Source organism: Atractosteus spatula, chromosome 2 (assembly GCF_055471065.1).
Source record: "Atractosteus spatula isolate fAtrSpa1 chromosome 2, fAtrSpa1.hap1, whole genome shotgun sequence".
Lineage (NCBI taxonomy): Eukaryota > Metazoa > Chordata > Actinopteri > Semionotiformes > Lepisosteidae > Atractosteus > Atractosteus spatula.
Window position 1 is genome coordinate 6174556 of NC_142707.1, and position 17091 is coordinate 6191646.

At 43.2% G+C, this 17091-nt stretch overlaps 1 protein-coding gene across 4 annotated transcripts in view; it reads left to right on the forward strand.

Moving 5' to 3' along the window:
* fgfr1a (fibroblast growth factor receptor 1a) overlaps positions 1 to 17091 on the forward strand; it is a 58469-nt gene that overhangs the window by 25332 nt on the left and 16046 nt on the right. For 2 of the 4 annotated variants that reach the window (XM_088938287.1, XM_088938295.1), the window contains exons 3-6: positions 7620 to 7877; positions 9906 to 9992; positions 11521 to 11693; positions 15691 to 15814. In XM_088938287.1, the coding sequence (XP_088794413.1) occupies positions 7620 to 7877; positions 9906 to 9992; positions 11521 to 11693; positions 15691 to 15814 (642 nt within the window). The remainder of the gene's footprint in view (positions 1 to 7619; positions 7878 to 9905; positions 9993 to 11520; positions 11694 to 15690; positions 15815 to 17091) is intronic. The other 2 variants (XM_088938303.1, XM_088938312.1) reach the window with 1 other exon arrangement.

Consider the following 17091-nt stretch of genomic DNA (forward strand, 5'->3'; position numbering starts at 1 on the left):
AAAGAGTAGGGATGTTACCCCGGTGTCCTGGCTAAATTTCCCCCTGGCCTTAAGCAGCCATGGCCAACTAATAATCCTAATGTATGAATTGGCTTCATTACTCTTGTCACCGTCACTAAGAGATGATGTGTGGGGAGCCTACTGGTGCAGTTTGGCTGCAGTCGCATCATCCAGATGGGGCTAAACACTGGTGGTGGTGGAGGGGAGTCCCCACTACCTGTAAAGCGCTTTGAGTGGAGCGTCCAGAAAAACGCTAAATAAGTGTATGGAATTATTATCATCAGAATCTCCTCAGCTGGTTTAAATGCTTGTTTTCTTAAAGTAACAGCTGTTTTTTTTAACAAAACACAAGTGTTACTGTGGTGTCTGTGGTTTGGAAACTTTTCTAAAAGATGGTTGTGCTCTTTTTTTCTGCTGCTGTTATTTCATGAAGTCGTGCTGTAAGCTGACTCACTAGTTAAATGCTTTGAGATGAGTATTGCAATGAAGCAGCACTCCGAAAAATAATTACTATTTTTAGGACTGAATGAGTTGTTGTTTTTTAAGCTGAGGAACTGGCCATCCTTAGTCAACAGTGAATTCCTAGTAGTTCTAGGGATATTTTACTAAGGGAAAATTTAATGGAAATGTATCTAGCATTCCCAAGTTAGTCACACTGCATTGTTGAGTAATTAGTTGAAGCAGTCGGGGCCTAGAAATTTCTATTGCTTCTTGATTCATTGCTGTTTGAGATGGACTACAGGTAGTAAGGGCCTCTGCCCTCCTCTGTTCCTGATTAATGAAGATGCTGTGAGGGAGGGAGTAAATTCCTTTGGTTTTCATCTAGACCCGGATTAGTTTATTTCATTACTGGGATTGAGGGTTTTTTGGAGGGGGAGGGGCTCGGGTGATGGTGAAGGGTGCCAATTAATTGTGTCTCCTAGCACTGAGCAGTAGCAGGAAAAGTGTATCGCTTCGCACAGTGTGCGCACATAATGTGAGGCCATGTCAGTTCCTCACTGACATTACCGTGCTGTGGCGAGCTTGGCCCGATGAGGTTGAAGTGGGAGTCTTGTGTGGATCACTTCATTGCTTTTTTTTAAGTACAGGAGCTGCCAGCTTTGGCTTCACATGTCCCTTTCTATGGTTTGAGAGGAGGAGAGAGCCTCAAAGAATCAGGCAGTTATTTAATAAAAAGGATGGGGGGTGATTCTTATTATGCTACTGTGTGAGTGTAGAATTTGTTTTTATGGGGCTGTGCTGGAGCAAGACCCAATCAACTTTGTTGACATTGTTGAGAGTCTTGAATCTAGTACTGGAAGCAGACGGAGATGGCAGAGTTAATTTGAGACATAAGATCCCCTGTTGGACAGTTCAGTGGTCTCTTTTCCATGGCTTGAGATGGGACTTGACGTAGTCAGAGTGTCAGAGCAGTTGAGAGTGGTTGTCATCTATGAAAGAGTAGCACAAGCTAGAGCTGATGATATGTCAATCACCCCCCCCCCCCCCCCCCCCATGCTGTTGCCTCTTTCCCTGGTTCATCTCGGGTTTCAGGGGCTCTGAATTCCTCCTTGGAGGTTGTTGAAAGGTCTCCAGCAGTCTTGGCACTTCCTGGCATTCCTGTCCCTCATCACAGCCTCTTCCTCCGCCGGCCCAAGCCTTCCAGGGGGCTGAGCACTCTGAACAGGGAAAGATCCGTCCCCGCACGCTGTTAGACACCGGGGTTTGTCCTCTGCAATCGCTCCAGGAAATCCCAGCAGCAATCCAGCCAGCCTATTGCTTCCTATGTTGAATCCCAGCCAGGTGAAAGTCTGGTGTGAGAATCTGAAGTTTGCATAGAGAAACAGTGGTTTGTGACTTTATCGGTAGCTACTGTTAGACGGGCAACTCAGAACCTTTCTGAGTTCTATCGTCCTACTCCCCACCTTAAAACCTTCACTTGTCTAATTCTGGTCTCCTGAATGTTCCCCAAGCCTGTCTACACTGCCTTCTCCTGCTATGGCCCAAACTCTGGAATTCTATCCCTAAGGGTATGAGAGAGTCACCTGTCCTGAGCCCTTTCAAATCAAGACTCAAAACCTTCTTCTTTAGAAAGGCTTTGATTTAGCGGGTCCTGTGTCTGCCCTTTTGCTTGTAATTGGCATGCACACAGGTGGGTGATGGGAGAGGAGATCTGAGTCAAGGCTGTGTACAACTTGAACATTTCGCATTGGTGGGTGTGAAAGCCAATATCAGTGATTTAAAAAAAATTAAAACTACATGTAGCATCACGTCTTTTTCATCTAGTGTGTTTTGCAGCCACCTTGGCGTGGTGACCGTTATTGTAAAGGGCTTTCATCCTTTGAGACAAACCCATGCCTTTCACAGAGCACATTCAGGGCTCCCTTTCAAAACATATTACATTTAGAGTGAGTATAAAAAAAGCTATGGAAAAGATGATGTAATATTTGCCTGCAAAATTAGTGCAACGTTTGGGTTACCAAGACTGACTGTAAAATGGCCTGCAAGTTGAAGCAACGATGATAATGTGCCACCTGTGTTAATTGACATCTGAATCTTTCATGTCATTTATTTTGGAGTCCCATAAAGAATTATGAAGTGCCTCTTGGGGAAAATGTCAAGAACAGGTCAGATTGTGGCTTTTGGAGACTTGAAATGTTCATGTCCTTATTATTCAGTCAAAATGCAGAGGGTTGATACCTTTGGGTTGAAGGGTTCAGCAAAAACCAGGCTGTGCTTGATTCCAAGACCAAAATCTGTTTCCCATTTTACATAAGTTTGAGCCATTTATTTTTGTTTTAAGAAGCGGAGCGACTCCTTTTTCCCTTAGTGTGGATCTGCAGTTTCAAAGCAATGCATAATGGTCTGTTTTCAACTGGTTCTAATTTAGCAGAGGGGAAGGTTTGGATTATTCTTCCCATACAGCATCCTCATACTTAAATATCCAGCCTTGCAACCATGTCATTATGGTTCTTATAAAGAGACTGTATTTGCGACTACCCAGGAAAACGAGGACAGCATGACTGCATATAGGTCTAATTATGGTCTTTTGGTTTTTTTCCTCAATGTCTTTAGCGAATGAGAGCGTGTGGTGGTGATTACAATTTAAATTGTGACTAGAGAATATTTGAAAAATGTGGTAAAACATTTCAGTTTATATGTGGTAAAGTTGGGACTCATATCCAAGTATACTCATCTCAGCCTGAAAATGAAGTTTCAGATTGACTCTTCATTACAGGTTCAGATATGATGCTACCCTGTATATAAAATACACTTCCTTCATACAGGGTGGTACTGCAGTGCATGAAGGTAATAGGTTTGGCACCAAGTAGGATGGTCAGTTTAATTATTTAACTTTCACCTCCATTTTTATAGACACCTGGATTCATGGTTAATAATTGTAGAAATGAAAGGTAGAACAGTAGGAACCATGAAATAGGAGGGGAGTTTTCAGTAGTAAATATGGCTATTAATTGGATTACATTAAGGCCTTTCTCTATTTCACTTGGTAAGTAGGCTTACTAAGTAAGCTAAAGTGTATGGTTTGACATGTATCAGTGAAAAGAAACACCTACAAAATAGTTTTTCTGTTATATTAAACCACTTGCTGAAGCAGCATTCTTTTTTTTTAAATCTAAATATTTATATGGGCTTCAAAGTAATTTAAAATAAGAGTGCAGCTGTCTGAGTTTGATAAAATTTCAACTAAAGATTAAATTGAGAAAAACCCATTACTGTTGAGAATTATTTCAGAAGGGAAACCGAGGTCTGGGACATAGACATTGAGACCATGGTTTACTTGACATCAAAGCGACAAGTACTTTTTACAGCTTTTATGGCTTTTTTATGGTGTGTTTGTGCTCTGATTAATAGCTGGAATGTTGACTGAAGCTTATCAGCAATAAAGAGTAACACAAAACAAAACTAGACCTCATACGGGATGCATTAGACTTTACAAAAAAATCACAGCCCAAATTAAAACATGTAGGAGACAGGGACACCCCCCATATCCCCCACTCTCTCTGCCTCTTTTTCATTTTTTTTTAGGAGAAAGTTGATCCTACCCCCTTGGCCCCCTTTCCTGCTGGGATTAGGAGGCCTGTCAGGCATATGTGATCCAGGAAATACCTTTACTAGGCCTAAATGCAGTCACCATGACAACCGGCAGTGGAACCTGCTGCTACAGGCCTCACTCTCCCCTCTCCCCCCTTTCATTGTTGTTGTGAGCCCTTTGTTGGGATAGTTGTACAGCGCAAATTGAAAAAGAAACAGAGCAACAGATAGGGAAGAAGTCAGGGCTGAGTGTGTGCAGGTCTACAAATTTAGATCTAAAGGGTGTGTGTATGTGTGTTGGGTGGGGGGTGTAGGCAGTAGTTAGTGTTGTTGTTGGGCATGGGGCCATGTTTTGTGTGATTTGTAAAGGGAGGGAAGTTAAAAGGGTCATGCTGCCAGGAACCTGCAGTGAATGGCAGGGTCTTAAGGTTAATCTTTAAACCATTCCTCCTTTCTCTGTGGACCCCACCACCACATTGTCCCTCCACTTTTTATTTTAATTGCATCGTTCTTGTTTTCTGCCTAAATCCTTGCCTTTTATTCATCTTTTTCTGAAAACCTGTTGGCGTTCCTTCCATTTCAACAGTTTTGGTCCCCAGCAGTCCTGCAACTTTGTGCACATTCTGTGAGGGCTGTAAAATTGTTCCAACATTTTTTTTGGAGAATTTGCTTAAATGTGTTGATCCATCAAAAACTCTGGTACTCAGCAGAGATCAGAGTCCCAGAATCCACTTGATTTTGGAAATTGACATATTCTACAAACTTTATATCAATAACATTTTTCACCACATTAGTGTTTAGACTTTTTACACAAGGTGAGGTTGTGCATACATTAGACTGTTCTTTCTGGCCAGGGCTTCAAAAAGCAAAAAACTACTCAATTACACACATCTGTCATCTGCGTGATGGGTCATCTTTAGAACATCTGATTAGATTGCATCACACAGTTTTATTTCACCTTCTTTTGTGCAACATATATTACTGTGTTGTCAGGTACAGAAATAAACTAGAATAGCTGTAGCTGACGTGAAATCCATGACCATAGCACTTACAAATATTAATAAAAAGTACAAGGGCAGTTTCATTTTTGTTTTCCAAATGGATGTTTTGGTGCTATCAGTTACCCTCTATTTCAGCTTATATACAAGAAGTTTCCAGAGCTTACATATTTTTTCACTCAAGTATAATTTTAGATGGTAAAATTGATACTTTTAAAATGCTTTGAAAGTGGTCCTGTCAGTGGTAATTTTTTTTTCTTAAAATAGTCCGAGAAAGCTGTTGTGGGCCTGTCACAGTGTAAATGGGCACTTTGGAAATTTACAGAAATCTGCTCAAGGAGCCAGGAAGTCAGAAGGCCAAAATATACTGATCTTCTAATTCCTCCGGTGCCCTACTGCCACCTCACATGAGGTGAAGCTCATCATCGTCAAAGGCAGATTGACAGAAAGCCTTCAGTTTCTATAGAGGGTTAGAAAAAGATGGGATAGAGAATCCAAGCTTTTCGCTTAGTTGGAAAGTATTTGATCTTGAAGGCCTTAAGTCTCACTAGGAGACAAAGCTGTGTGTGTAGGAGGGAATTTATTCAAGTTGCACAAGGCGGGCTCTGTACCTCATTTCTTTTCTTCCGCACTCTTTCTGGGCTTTCGATGTCTTACATACAACAGCATTTATTGATTAAATTGTGTTTTTTAGTTTTTTTTTAAGTACTTTATTTAAGATGCAATACAAACCCAGTGCTGTTTTCTGGTCTACTTTGTTGAAATGCTAGAAGACTGATATCTCATGTGATTACTGAAAGGAGTACACAAGGTTTTGGTCTGTGTTCAAGGGGGTGTCGTTTAATAATGAAATCTTCATACCTTGTTCAGGTGGGTACTAGCTTGGGTTTCAATTCCATGCAAAGCAGGGTGGTTTCCATTACCTCTCACACCCTGTTTAGTCAGCGATCTGACAGACAGCGTATTGAGTGGCATCTTAACCCCAGTGCATTGTCTCATCATATTACCAGCAACCTCATCCTCGGGTAGAAGTGTAGCACATCCAGGAGTTTCCATGGGTTTCAGGGAATTAAAGTGTAGCTGTGATACAAGAGAAACAGGGCATCCTCAGTCTTTGAAGACGTTAAAGATAGGCGATTTGAAAATGCCACTGAACAAATGAGTGTGAGCTTCTTAAAGTACAGGCAGTTCCAAACTCTCAGATTGTTAACTCTGGCAGTCTCAACTGCAGACTGCTTTCTTGTCTCTGGAAAGATTAAGCAAGGGAATAGCTCAAAACAGAATTAGTGAAGGGGGAGAAACAATTAAATGCTTTGCATCTGTTTTCATCACCATCCCAGTTAATTGGGAGGTTCATAGTATCCAAAAGTGTTTGACCTGGCGGCGAAGTGGCAGATGGAGGTTTGAGAGGGATGGACCTTTTCTTTGATTTCTGTGTCAAAACCCTAGCAGGTCTGAAATGTCTGACAACAAGGTGATTTAGTGGAACACTAGGTGATGGATGTAACTAAAACAAACGACTCCTTAGAAGGACTGAATAAGTCCCAAGGGAAGAAGGCAGAAACTTGCTGTGCTGAGCAGAAGAGCACCAGTGCTATGATTGATGAGGTGTCAGGGTAATTGGGTTTCCCAGCCCCTCCCCCCTCTGACTAGGGTTATGGAAGACCAGGGGACTTGGGTGTCTTAGCTGAAAGGCCCCTTTCCCCTGTAAATCCGATTTGTTTTGTCACACACACAGAATTGCCATTATTGCAGCCAAGACTGACAAACAGACCATGACTAAGTTGTAGCAGCAATTTAATTTCCAGAAGACTGGAGAGAAAAGGAAACGATGGCTTTATTGGGCCTGGTAAACAGGGCTGGGATCTTATGAGTCCCCAAAATAAGATGGCTGAAAGGAATGGGGTGAGGAGAGTCTAGTTTGTAAGCATCGCCCAGTCTTTCCAGGCCCTATCAGCTCCAGACTTCCAATCCCATACAAAGTGCAGGCGTTTAGTCAGGCTGGTTTCTGTAGCTTGAAGCGTTTATGACCTCCTACCTCACAACGTTGCAGGATTTCTATGGTAATCTGATTTATTCGCTTCACGTCGACCAGGATCAAAACATTGACATTGTCCAACTTCAGCAAGAACATAGAGAATTACAGCAGCTGTGTATCAACCAATCCTGCCCCATAAAAAAACAAGGAGGACATTTGGAACATATAAATTGTTTGCTAGCAGTAAAATTGAAGCTCTCTTCTTCAATGATAAATATATTCTTGCAACAGTCAGTGCAAATTAGAAGCAAGTGACTGTAGAAATGTAGTATACCAGAGATGTTTTAGGGACATTAAGTCACTAATGTATAAAGCTCATTTTGGTGGTGGTGCAATCTTGTGTGGCAATCGCTTTTTGTCCTTTTCAATATTCTTCATTTGCTGGCAGCTGTTCTTTGGTGTTGGTGTTGGTTCTGGAGGCTTTTTCCCCCTCTTTGGGTGATGGATTCACTTTTTTGTTGCATCTTTTTGATTGAGCCTAAGAGAAAAAAGCAGACCCCCTCCACGCATTGTGTGGCCTTTTTTTTTTGTTTTGTTTTGTGCACCCATAGTCCCTCCCGAAACGCAAGCGGAGCCGTATACATTATACCCCGGGGAGCGCTTAGAGCTGCGCTGCGGAGCCAAGGAGGAGGGCCAGGCACTCGTCTGGACCAAGGACCATGTGACTCTGCAAGACGGGGAGCACACGCGCCTGCGAGAGACCTTGCTCGAGATTGAGGGCGTGGAGCCGGCCGATTCAGGCCTCTATGCCTGTGTGAGCCAAGGTCCTTTCGGCAACCACAGCATCTATTTCTCCGTGAACGTCACAGGTACGTAGGGACCCTTCGAGGATCAGGACCTCCCCAAGATCGGTCAAGAACTACCCCACCTGCTCTCAGGCTTCTCGGGCAATACGTTGATCACGGTCTTCTCAAGGTGACCCTGTCCCTGTCCTGGCTTTCCAACACGGATATCATTTCTCCTCACCATGGCTGGGGAGAAACCGGGCTTGGACTCCATCCTGCAGTCTCAAAGCTACAGGGCTTATGCTAGGCCTTTTAATTGTAAGGACATCGATGTTTATGCAAATGAGAAGGTCATGTGTCTCGCCTGTGCTTGCTTCTTTGCTAGTAAGTTGTTGATACAAGACTCATCTCATCTTTATTTTGAAGGATCAAAGGAACTTTGCTTCAACAGCACATCTGAGATGTTGACTCCACTCAACTTTCTGATTGTAGAAGTGTCCCCTGTTCTCTGACTTAAGTGTACAAGCACTTAATTTCTTGTGTCCAAACCCACACCCAGCTTGTGTCACTGGGTGCACCTGTGATGTCTTGAACATGGAGCTTGCATTTGTTGTTGGATTTTTGATACTTCATCAGTGCCTTTCAGGATTTTCCATATCTTAATTAAATCCTTGCCTAGTGTCTTCTGTTCAAGACTAAAGATCAACATTTCCTTCAAACCGAGTGTGCAACGTACCGTTCAGAGACTGAATTATTCTCAATGAGCCACTTACGTCAAACATAGATTGATGTCTTTGCATTGGTTTCATGTCATTGGGTTAGTGGTGAAAAAGTACCATTTTTATGATTCTTCATGAACATGACTGCACTGTGATGTGGTTTCTTTTCCTTGATTAGTTTGCTGCTAAGCTGTGACATACAGCCCTTTCCTGACTGCCTGCTCTGATGTACTAAGAATATCCCGCAGTGGACAAGCTATGGAGCCATTAGTCCATTTTTTTGAGCAAGTGTTGTGGGTGAAATTGGTTTTGAGATGTTTGATTTACTGTGAAGAGGATGCCTTGTTTATTTCTCAATTTGCGATACACTAAGCAGCTTGTATACCTTTATGTGGATCTGCTTTGGCTTGGAGTTTTGTAATTTGTGGACTAGATATTTCATAATACTTTTCTTTTGCCTTGTCCTCTTCAGATGTGATATCCAGAACCGAAAGAATCTTTAGTATTTCTGATTTGTTTTCTACTTTTTTTTCTTGTTTGGTTTTTGAAAAGTATTTGCTGTGCTTACTATTTCCCGAGGTATGACTTCTTAAGTAGTGACTGTGAGTACGTGTGTTGAGAAATTTACATTGCAGAGCTCTCTGAACCCAGCTATTTGAATGGAAATCACAGTAACAATACCTCCACAGCACCCCCCTGTAAAGAAGACTTTCCAAAGGCAATTTGTTATGTGTGAATTTTTAGGCGTATGTTTTTTTATATATATGGTTTCTTAATTGATTCGGTGGATTCTTTTATCCAAAGAGATTTATAGTTGTTCACATTTATACCCTAAGTTATTCTACTGGAGCTGTCTAAATGAAGTACCTTGCTCAAGGGTACAACAACAGTGTCTCACCAAGGATTTGAATCCACAACCTTCTAGTTGCCAGTCCAGAACTCTAAACAAGCAATCTTCTAAACAGAGACAATAGAGACTCATGTGTAGAGCACACGAATTAGGTAGGCAGTGAAATGAAAAGTGTTAAGTTTTTAGAATTAAAGTACTGAACAAATACTACTTCAGCTTTGTTTTTGACTATTACAGCAGACAATTACCTTTTAATGTCTTTATACTCGCAAACTCTGTCATCTGTACCAGTCAACTCCAGGCTCGTCCAGCTTGAGCAAACCATACCTTTATCTAGTATTTGAGGGTTTCCATATTGAAAAGCTGTGCCTTCTTTTTATGTGGGAACAGGACACATTTCAAGAGTTTGCAACCAGCATTTGCGTCCAAGTTGTGTAGATCTGTCTTTCATTCTCATGAAAGTCTTGTTGGAATCTCTGTAACGTTGCCTCGTGCTGGTTCCTTGGGTCACAGGTATTGAGGGGCTGACTGTTTGTTTTCCAGCTGATACCCTGGCATCCTCTGAAGATGAAGATGACGACGAGTCTTCCTCGGAGGAGACCAAGCTGTCCAGCAGTCAGAAACTCCTGCGTAAGTTGAGACTGTAGTAACCACTCTGGAGGCAATTTGGAGTGAGGACTGGAGCAAGGAGTTCAATTCTCATGTCTTCATTCCCCTCAGAGCTCCTGTGAGCTGGTTTTTATTTATAACTTAGAACTTGATTCTCCATATTTCTCCAAGCAGGGTCAGTTGGTGCTTTCTCTGATACCATTTCTAAGCAGTAAACCCGTTTGTTACAGAATGGTGTGCCCTGTGTATATGATTACTGGTTTCTTCATTTGTCTTCTGCTCTTAATGGGAGCCACAGGTCTAGAATCATCCTTTTTTTATTCTGGGTAGGGAAATGCGTTGTTTTAATTGTCTTTTCTGAGGAATTTGAATATATTTATCACCCCATGTGAAAGAGACATGGATGTTTTTTTCATGTAGATTTAACAGTACATGGAGAGTTGTGTGAGATACAAGATTATATATTCTTGTTTAAAGACCTTGATTTTCTTTATTTTTAAGCCTCATTGGATATTCCTGTCTGGCAAGGTGTTGGGGCATGGTTGTTATCACTATGACTGTGTTACTGCTCAAAATGGAAATAGAAGAAGCTAAGTGCCGGGTGTCTAAGTAAGACAGAATTAGGCTTATGTGCTAGGTGGAATATTAAGAAAACGGCACATTGATATTTCCTTAAGATAGGAGTAGGAGGGGGTAGGGGATCAGCCACCTTTACACTTCAGTGGCTGAGCAAGGCAGTTCCTGACAGACCTACCCCAGGCCAGTGTGATTTGCTGTCTTGGGAACAGCTTCTGCACACTGTCACGAGGAGGGAGATATTAATCAGAGCGTTAAGATGTTTTTTTTTAAGTAGTCATTCAGAATTCCAACATGGCTCTTATTAGTTTTTCAGCCTGCAGGGCATCCTGAAACCATCCAGGTGTGGAGATGTGCTTGGTCAGCCTGTTCCACGTGCTGATATCTTGTGGTTTTCTGGGCAGGGGAGCATAGCGGGCATTCCTCGACCCTGACGGGCACCCACAACAAACCAGAGGCCTGCCCTGCTCTCACACACTACAGTTTTACTCAGTTTTACAATTTCTTTTTCAAAGATTCCCAAATATTGTTCAACTCCTATGCATTTTAACCAAAAAAAGGTCTGAGATTGTAAAGGCAAAACGATGACACAACAGTGCCTGTGAGTACTACTGATGGCGTGCAAGTTTTTTTAATTGACACCCAGTGTTTTGTGAGAAAGGTTGCGATTGTAAAGCTCATCTCTGCTTGAAGAAGAGTTTCTTGTTTTTTCTTCCTTTATACTCGAGCTTATTTGGAAACTCCCAGCTCCCACCGTACCCTGGTGAATGACTCATCCATGCAGGGACGCCAACAAGAATCCCACCATGTGGAAAGCTGAGGGAATATTTTAGGGTTTTTAAGGGTTCCTTCCCTATCCCGGTGGGAGAGGGGTAGCTTGTTTTCCCTGTTCGTGTCACTACAGTGGCAACTCATCTAGCTCTTGTGGACAGTCCATGACTGCACATGACCTCACCCTCTCCTTCCCTCACAGCCATGGCTCCACAGTGGGCTCAGCCGGAGAAGATGGAGAAGAAGCTCCATGCCGTGCCGGCCAGCAAGACTGTCAAGTTCCGCTGCCAGGCCAGTGGCAACCCTGTCCCCACGCTGAAGTGGTACAAAAACGGCAAGGAGTTCAAGAGGGAGCAGCGCATCGGGGGCTTCAAGGTACCTGCCTCAGTCCTGATCCCCCCTCACAGCTGTCACATCTGCTCAATCCCAGCACCCCCAGCACCAGTCTCAGACCAATACATGGGCTCTACTGCACATGTGCTGTCCATACACTCCAGTATCTAATTAATCCCAAACCATTATTTGTTCAGCTAATTGACATTTGCAGTGGTAACCTAGCCAGGAGGCACATGGCACTCGACAAGATCTAGAACAGAATCAAAGGAAATCTTCCATCAAACCTGTTGTAACAACATGTTTGTCATGTGGAGTGGTGGTTAGGACCTCTGAGCTCTAAGCTGCAAAGTTGTGGGTTATACAATACAGGCGTTACACTGTGAGGACATCAGTTGTGTTCCTATTAAGTCAGGCACTTTTAATACCATTAAATATATTTCATGAATCTGTGAACTTTAAACTGTAGAAAAAATGTATATCTTTAAGACTAGTGGTTTTGGAATTAGAGCCTGAAGCTTGGTTAGTTCACTCATAAACACATGTCTAAATGAAAATCACCAGACAAACAACAAACATTTTATTAAGAGGAGTAAAACCAGAAAAATAAGTGGAAAAGAGAGAGAATGCTGCAAAACCAAGCCTAATAGGAGAGGGGGAGTGAATAAGGAGTGCAGGTGCCTTCCCCCTGGCCTCACTGCCTAACTCCTGCGTACCTGAGAGAGCAGCACTTGAAAAAGTTGGACGGAGAGAGTGAGTGAGTAAGGAAAACGAATAGAACTGGCAGCCCAGCGTGTGATCTCCGGTCACAGCCCGAGCAGCAGAGTGAGCCTCTCAAAAACCTTTTCTATAAATGTCAGTAAATGTTTTTTTGCTAATTGAATTGCAGTGCTGCCAAAGCAGTAGCATCAGCCGAGCCAGTAAAGCTGTTTGTATGTGAACTGGAGAAGAGGGACAAGAAGGGAGTGGGAGAGAGTAAGTGCTTGGCAGCAGCAGAGTCCGAGTTGGGCCTGGGAGCAGCCCTGTTTTCACACCTGAGCTGGGAGAGCTGTACGTCACTGTAGGTGAAAGAATGCAAGGTGAAACCTGATCCTTCAAAGAGCTGATTATATGATCCCACAATAGGAGAGCCTGCAGCAGAGCCACTGCATCCCTCAACTCTTCACACTGGCTTCACGGGCCTCTCGTGGGGGGGAGGCGGGGGCTGTTGTCATTTGAGATTTCACTGCATGTGAAGGATGAGAAAACTGTCCCTTCAGCAACAGTGCTTTCCAGCTGCTTTGCTGAGAATCTCTTTAAAAATGTCCAGGGTTACAAATCCACCCTACAGGTTACTTTACAAATAAAAGGCTTCCTTTTCAAATAAGGCCAGGAGTTGGCAAAATTCCGAGCAGCATAGGGTATTTTTTTAAGGCTACTTAAAGACAAAGAATTCCCCAGGGGTATCTTCCCTCCAGACCATTTTCACTTTCTGGCGATGGGCGAATGAGATTCCTTCAGGTGTAAACTGCTGCAGCTGACTGAAAATCAGCTGTTGTCCAGTGTTTGTTTTCTCCTGGGAACCAGCAGTTCCACAGAAAATAGTTTCCCTTATTCAGAGGCTTCTTTCACCCTGGACATCGATCATTCCTGCCCCAGAAAGGCTTCTCACCCCTGAACAAGGCTTTTGTGTAGACATTGTAGAGAAGCAGATTGAATACAAAAAAAACAACACTTAATTTTTTTTTGCATGCTGTTATGATTGGCCACTAGGATTTGGAACAGGTTAGCAAAGGGCTTCAGTTTCAGTTGTCATCTCCGCCAGCATGACTCTCTCCTCTTCATGATGCTCTGTCCTCCTCTTGAATACTCTAGAGGTTCGATTTGGCCATTTCTTAACCAGTGATGTATGAGTCAGGGATGCTCTTAGGTTTTGACCTGCTGTGGTCCTGGCTGACTGCAGGCAGGTGCTGGACTGAGGGGAGACATCTTGGCCTTCTCTCCAGGAGGCTCACAGGCTTGCTCCTGGCCTGACTTGCACATGTCCCGTTGATGGATGAGGTCCTGGTGCGCACTTGTTCATCATGAATCAGGCTAGTCTGGCCACCGCGGTTTGGGATGGCGGCCAGGATCTCATCTGCAGCAGAGCACAAAACTGCTGCTCCAGCAGAAAGCCCCTGGGGGGGGCCTGGCTCGACGTGACCGCGAGGAATTGCTGGGCAGTCCGTCCCAGACAGCATTCCCCGCAGCCCTGACACTTTCCAAAAGTGGGGAGATGAAAGGGAAAACCGGCAGCAGAAAAGACAGGCTTGATGTTTGTGCTGCGGCGTTAAGAGACAACCGGCCATGGCAAACACACTTGGGAAGAAACTAGTGTTTTTTTTTCCCCCAATTTTAAAATTAAAATTGCAAAATGTGTCCTTTGGCTTCAAAAAAGGAGGCCAAGCTTCTTTGATTTGGGTATTTTTAACTTTGTGTGACTTTGTGCAATTCCCCCAAATCGCCATATGTGTACCACATACATCAATCAGCAGTTCCTGTCATATGTGTGTGGCGTTGCGTGTGCATTGCGAGGACTTTTAATGAGGCAGGGCACACTGGTAAAGACAAGGTGCCACTGTAGATTGACTAGCAATAGTAGTCTGTGAGCCAGATGCAGAGTATTGAGGTGGTGGGTTCACTCTGTATGGCAAAAGCCATGCCTCACACAAAAACCACTTGAGCAAACACACGGAACAAGCTGGCGTCTGTTTTTCCTATCCAGGCCTGTCTGTTGTAAGCGGCTCAGCTGGGAGACATTAAGATGTTTCCTCTCTACTGGCAGAATCTCTCTGTGCAGTGTGCTTTACCATCTGGACCTATTCTTTACAGGCAAGGTGGACATGTCTGCAGCGGTGGCTAGGGAGTGCTGTGAAGGGAGTTTTTTCATCAGGGTCGCTGATCTGCTGCTTGTGTTTTCCTAACAGGCAAAAAAAGCAAAGTTGGGATGTATACAATTTAGAAAAATCTCAAAGCCTGCTTCCTTTACTGCAGCACAATATTATCTGTTATTGAACATCTTTCCCTTTCATTACTTTGGAAAAGAACTTGAGACTTTTAAAAATGTGTGGTTCAGCCTTGAGGAAACAGAACTGTTCAGATGTCTGCTGTGTTATCCAATCATGATCACTTTGTGGGAATTTTAGTTTGTGTATGTGTTGCTTTGCTGTCTGCTTCTGTTCCAAATTCTTGCGCTTTGTCAGCTGAACCTTTGGATTAGTTAAAGGTAAGCCCAATCTCCTCTTACCTTCCACTTGCTTCTGCCAGGACCTGTGTGAGTGAAAATGTTTTAATGCTGTTTTCTATATATATGGTGCTAGTTTCCCCCCTCTGTGAGAAGTAGAACACTGTTTGCAGCTGGCTTGAGATTTTTCTGGAGTTCCCCGTTTCAACATGTTTTTGCATTAGTAGAACAGGCTGTCTGGCATTTAGATACAGGGGCCACTAAACGGAATGAAATATAGTGGGATGAGCAGCTCTGCCAGATAGCCATGTTAAATGGTGCAGTGAAAAGAGAAGGAAATGTTTTACCAGACTTGAAGACGGTTTTATGTTCTGTACACGAGTTTCGGCACAGAACAAAGAACAGTATCTTGACAAGGGAAGATCCATGAGACAGCAACAGGCAGCAGCTTGAGGGAGAGTTTGCCTTCATGATCTGTGGGCGACTTAGCATTTGCTTATATTACATTGTTTTTAAAAGGATGTCCTCTGAGGAATTGCAGTTTAACCTGTGTGTAGCAATTTTAGTCCAGTATTAACTCAGTTCAGATATTGAAGAAGATATCCATGAGATATTTCCATAGCAGTTTTATCTTTTTGTAGGTGTTAATGAACTAGAGGCTCTTCTATACATTGTTTATATGTGGCCATTTTGAAATAGCTTTGTAACCCTCACCTGCTTGTTCAGGTGAAGCTGGTGGAAGCTGGCAGTAACCATGATGTTGGATGTGTCCTACAGCACTGTGGTGTGTCAAGTGTGTGCTGTGCCATGCTGACCTACGCCCCCCCTCTCTGCCAGGTCCGGGAGCACATGTGGACCATCATCATGGAATCGGTGGTGCCCTCAGACAAGGGCAATTACACCTGTGTGGTGGAAAACAAATACGGCAGCATCAACCACACTTACCAGCTCGATGTCGTTGGTGAGTTTGTCTCCATCCACTGATACTCACTCCTAGTTCAGGGTGCAGTTCAACAGTTTTTTTAGGTCATTAATACTTGTCACTGAGTGAAGACCTGGAACCGGTGGAAATAAAGACCAATTAAATTAAATCAAGTCATTAAGAGTCCAGGATGGAGGGAAAACCAGAGGAAATGGCGATCCTCCCAAACCAGGACTGAATGTCATTGGGTTAGCCTCTTTTTTGTTGTTTTTCCAACTGCTTTCCATTTGTTTTTTCAGCCGAGCCTCTTCCTCCAAAAGAATTGTGGGATCTAAAGTTATTGGCGAGCTTTTTGAGGATTCCTTCTGGCTGGCCCTGGAAATACTTTTACCAGATCTCCAAAAATGAAGCCCTCTTTTGCATGAGACATGTCTTATTCCCCGATCTAAAAATGAAATAGGTGTGGCTCTGGTCCTTAACAATGGACGAGAGACTCTCATAAGGTGACTCTGAGGCAGTGTGGCCCTAACGGTTCTCGATACTCAAAATGAGATGTTCACTGAATCTGAGGGGCCAGCACAAAAAAGTTGAGGTCAGCAAGGAGTGGAGACTAGAACAGGAAACTCGGCATAAAGTAATGGGGACACAGTATCCCCCTTTCTGTACTTTCTTCCAGTCACACCTCTGACCTGGCTCATACTCTGGGGGTTTGCATGGGCAATGTGGTTTAGAATTGCTCAAGCCTGGGAATGACTTCATCCCCAAACCATTATTGGCCTTCTTAATGAGGTCATTCTTGATTTGAAGCCCAGTTTGACAAGTGTGCACAGAAGCTTGGGGATTCTCTGGATTCACCAACTGATCTGAACAGATGGTTTGAACTTATTGGAGCCTCTAATAGCACAAAACAAGGCTACTGTAAATGCAGTTATTCTTGCAAAATCAGAATGTCAAAAGATTGGCTGATCATAATGAGAATTTTTGCAACCCTACACCCCATTGTTGTACGTTTATACAATCCCAAGTACTCTGAATTATATTTTAAATGTTTTTCTTAATTGAGAAAGTTGAGATCCAGTCTTTTAACAAAATTCTCTGCCACTGCTTCATGTTGTAGAGGATGTTCTAGTAGGGAACAAACAGGTTGCTATTGTTCTATGTGTTGGTAGTGTCAGTTCTCTTGAAGCCTCAAAGGTTTTATCACCAACAGTAAGAGTATTCTGTGCTGTCTGCCACAAGCTTGTTTTCTAGTAGGTTAGACAACACAGCAGCAATTAGGGAGACTGCATAGCTCCTCTGGAAAATAGCTATTACCC